At 38.8% G+C, this 3,138-nt stretch overlaps 1 protein-coding gene across 3 annotated transcripts; it reads left to right on the top strand.

Moving 5' to 3' along the window:
• Positions 1 to 331: 331 nt before the first annotated feature.
• On the top strand, positions 332 to 2,730 carry LOC126248979 (peroxiredoxin 1). Of its 3 annotated transcripts, none has more exons than XM_049950536.1 (4): positions 332 to 472; positions 729 to 878; positions 2,044 to 2,414; positions 2,494 to 2,730. In XM_049950536.1, exons 2-4 carry the CDS (start codon positions 745 to 747, stop codon positions 2,583 to 2,585), a joined length of 597 nt encoding a protein of 198 aa, XP_049806493.1. In that variant the 5' UTR covers positions 332 to 472; positions 729 to 744; the 3' UTR covers positions 2,586 to 2,730. The 3 variants fall into 3 exon arrangements, with proteins under 3 accessions (XP_049806493.1, XP_049806494.1, XP_049806495.1); XM_049950537.1 differs by having other exon boundaries at positions 407 to 499; XM_049950538.1 differs by lacking the exon at positions 332 to 472 and adding an exon at positions 528 to 545.
• Positions 2,731 to 3,138: the final 408 nt, after the last annotated feature.

Genomic DNA, 3,138 nt, shown 5'->3' with positions numbered 1-3,138 from the left:
AACAGCTCAGACAGTGCTCGTATCGTGATATTTCGGTAACCATCGTTAGCGTTCGGAGCGAAACCGCGAGTTAACTAAAGTCGATCGCTATTGAAGCTCGTAGATGATGGTGGGGGAAGCGACATCGTGCAAGAAAGTAGAATGCCTTTTAACTTTTGTAATTTACGCGTAACTTGACACGAAAGTGTGCAAGTTGGGTTTATCCATATGTGAGTTGACTTACGCGATTGATGATGAGGGGCTGCTCGTGAAGGAAATTAATGTCTATGGAAACTTGGCACATAAACATCATTTTTGTAGTCGAGCACCTTTGGAACAATATCGATGGATCGATCAGTTGATAAGGGAACTAATGGAACGCACCCGCCTGCTTTAAAATCGAATACAGAACTATGCTCGTGCCATTTGAAGTCTCGCAGCCGTTATTGAGTGGTTGTCTGCGGCGTTCTTGTTTTACAGGTTTTCGTTGAAAGTGAGTAGTTGATGCAACTGCGATGAAGTATGTATTGTTACGTGCTACGTGTTTCAGTTTGTTCAGTGTTAAGGTCTGTTAATAACGCTTGCCTACAATATAGGATTCACACGAGGGGAGAGGGAAAAAAAAAATTATTTCCTCTCCTTTTTGTTTCTACACACACACACACACACACACACACACACACACACACACACCTCGCTTTTTGTGAAATAACGAAACAACGCCAGAATTTCATTTTTTTGTGTTTCAGGTAGAAAATTGTGATAATGCCTGTTCCGGATTTAGCAAAGCCGGCGCCTCCTTTCTCTGGGGTTGCTGTAGTTGGTACGAATTTTGAGGATATCAAGTTGTCAGATTACAAGGGAAAATACTTAGTACTGTTCTTCTATCCCTTGGATTTGTAAGTATGCGTTTTATATGATTTGTATTTGATGTAACTAAGTACTGCGTAATTTCCATGGAACTTTGTGAACGTTTCATCAGTTAGTTTTAATTGTTAAGCAGAATTATTGCGTCAGGAACAGGCTTGCTTACATAAGCAAACCGGCTTCAGTGCCGTTGACGCATGCCATTGGACCCCAGGAAGTTTGAGTCAGTGTGAGTGTGTGTGGGTTTTTTTCCCCAATCCTTTGTCCTTGGTTGTGCTTGCTTGGCAACGTGAAAGGAAGTAGATTGCGTTCTTTGGGTTCCAATCGATGTGTTGTTGCGGTCTCATTTTCGCGACATTCTTTTTTACCAGAAAACAAACTGCACCATCAGATCACTAGTTTTCCCGTTGCCTAAAGTAATCTGGGAGAATTCTGGTACCCATTATTTAGATAGGAGTTAGTCCACAGAGTAACTGAATGTGGAAGACAATAGTAGCTTTTAATAGCTGTTGAAACGTACGTATGTGTGCGATAGAATTTTGTAATGGACAAGCCTGATTGGTCATTAAATCCTTCGCAAATCTGTTGTACAGAAACTGTGGGCAAGCTTATTTAATCTGAAGTGTAGGTATCCAGCTTAGGTAAAACTAGGGAATGATGGATTTTAAGTATAGGATATTGATCAGTGTAGCCATAAAGTACGGCATCTATAAATTACTGAGGTGCTGTATATTCTTAGATTTCATTCTGATTTAACTAATATGTAAATGTTAATTGTGGATTTGTTTGTAGGGCGAGAGGCGTGGGGGGGGGGGGGGGTTGCAATTGCTGTACTGGATATTGAGTTCATGACCATGCACAAATTGTCATTTTTCTGCCTTAAAAAAACAATGACTGCACCTGTTGGCTAAAATTTCCAAAGTGTTTGGAGTTGAAGCGGAGTTACTAAGGTTGGGCTGCGTAGCTCTTGTCCCATATAGTTGTGGTGGGTATGTCCCATATAGTTGTGGTGGGTATGTCATTAAATTTCAGGTGGCCTAATTTTTTGTTGATTTGGTATTGATTGGGATATATGCATCTTGAATTTTTCTGGTGGTGATGAGTAGTTACAGATTTTGGGTATGAATACTAGATTTCTTATAACATAAGTATAGTATCTTACAAAATACTAATTTGAGTCTCTTTTTTTTCTTTCAGCACATTTGTTTGTCCTACAGAAATTATTGCTTTCTCTGACCGTGTTGAGGAATTTAAGAAATTAAATTGTGAAGTAATAGCAGTTTCTTGTGATAGCCAGTACAGTCATCTTGCTTGGGTTAATACACCACGTAAGAATGGTGGTGTGTCAAAGTTAAATATTCCTCTACTTGCTGACAAATCTATGAAGATTGCAAAAGATTATGGTGTACTGAATGAAGAGACTGGTATCCCATACAGAGGGCTATTTATAATTGACGGAAAGCAGAATCTACGGCAGATAACAATTAATGACTTGCCTGTTGGAAGGAGTGTAGATGAAACATTACGTTTGATAACAGCCTTTCAGCATACTGATGTGCATGGGGAAGGTAAGGATCAAGGGTTCAGAGTAACAAATTTGAACTGTGTGATGTGGCATTGTTATTTACTGCAATAATCTCTTTACAGTGTGCCCTGCTGGTTGGAAGCCAGGAGAAAAGACAATGAAGCCGAATCCTGTCGACAGCAAAGAGTACTTTTCTACAGCAAATCATGCCTAAGGAGACAGATCTGATAATTTATGTGAAAAGTATTAACCACTTGAGTATTATAAAACTAAGTGCATATGTTCTTGCATTTGAATGTATGAATTACTTGTTAAACTTCTGCAGTTGATCCAGCAATAAAGTTCCTAAATGCTACTTACTTTTCTTGCAGTTTACTTTTTGTTTGAAATGTGTAATACATATTAAATAATTGGACAATTGTTAAATTCTTGAAAGGCTACACACACTAATAGAATGATGTAGGTGCATGAGTAGTCAGTCATAATACACTGTGATTAACAAATGAGAATCTTTAAAAATTGGTAGATTTCACCAGAAGTAGAGCTGAAGTGTTCAAATACTAAAGCAAAATATTGATCATTCAATAGTGGGGCCTCGTAACTGTTGGGGCAAATTTGTTCAGAGGTTGAAGGAAGGAAATGGCATGTCACCTCCACAGGACCATACCTGGTAAGGCACTGTAGTGTTCTGAAATAAGTGTTACTTGGTAAGTTTCTTGCACACTGTCTTGGAACAGTATGAAAATTGGCAGTGCTAAAGTGTAGAT

The sequence above is a fragment of the Schistocerca nitens genome, chromosome 3 (assembly GCF_023898315.1).
Source record: "Schistocerca nitens isolate TAMUIC-IGC-003100 chromosome 3, iqSchNite1.1, whole genome shotgun sequence".
Lineage (NCBI taxonomy): Eukaryota > Metazoa > Arthropoda > Insecta > Orthoptera > Acrididae > Schistocerca > Schistocerca nitens.
This window is presented reverse-complemented; position numbering and strand designations above follow the sequence as displayed.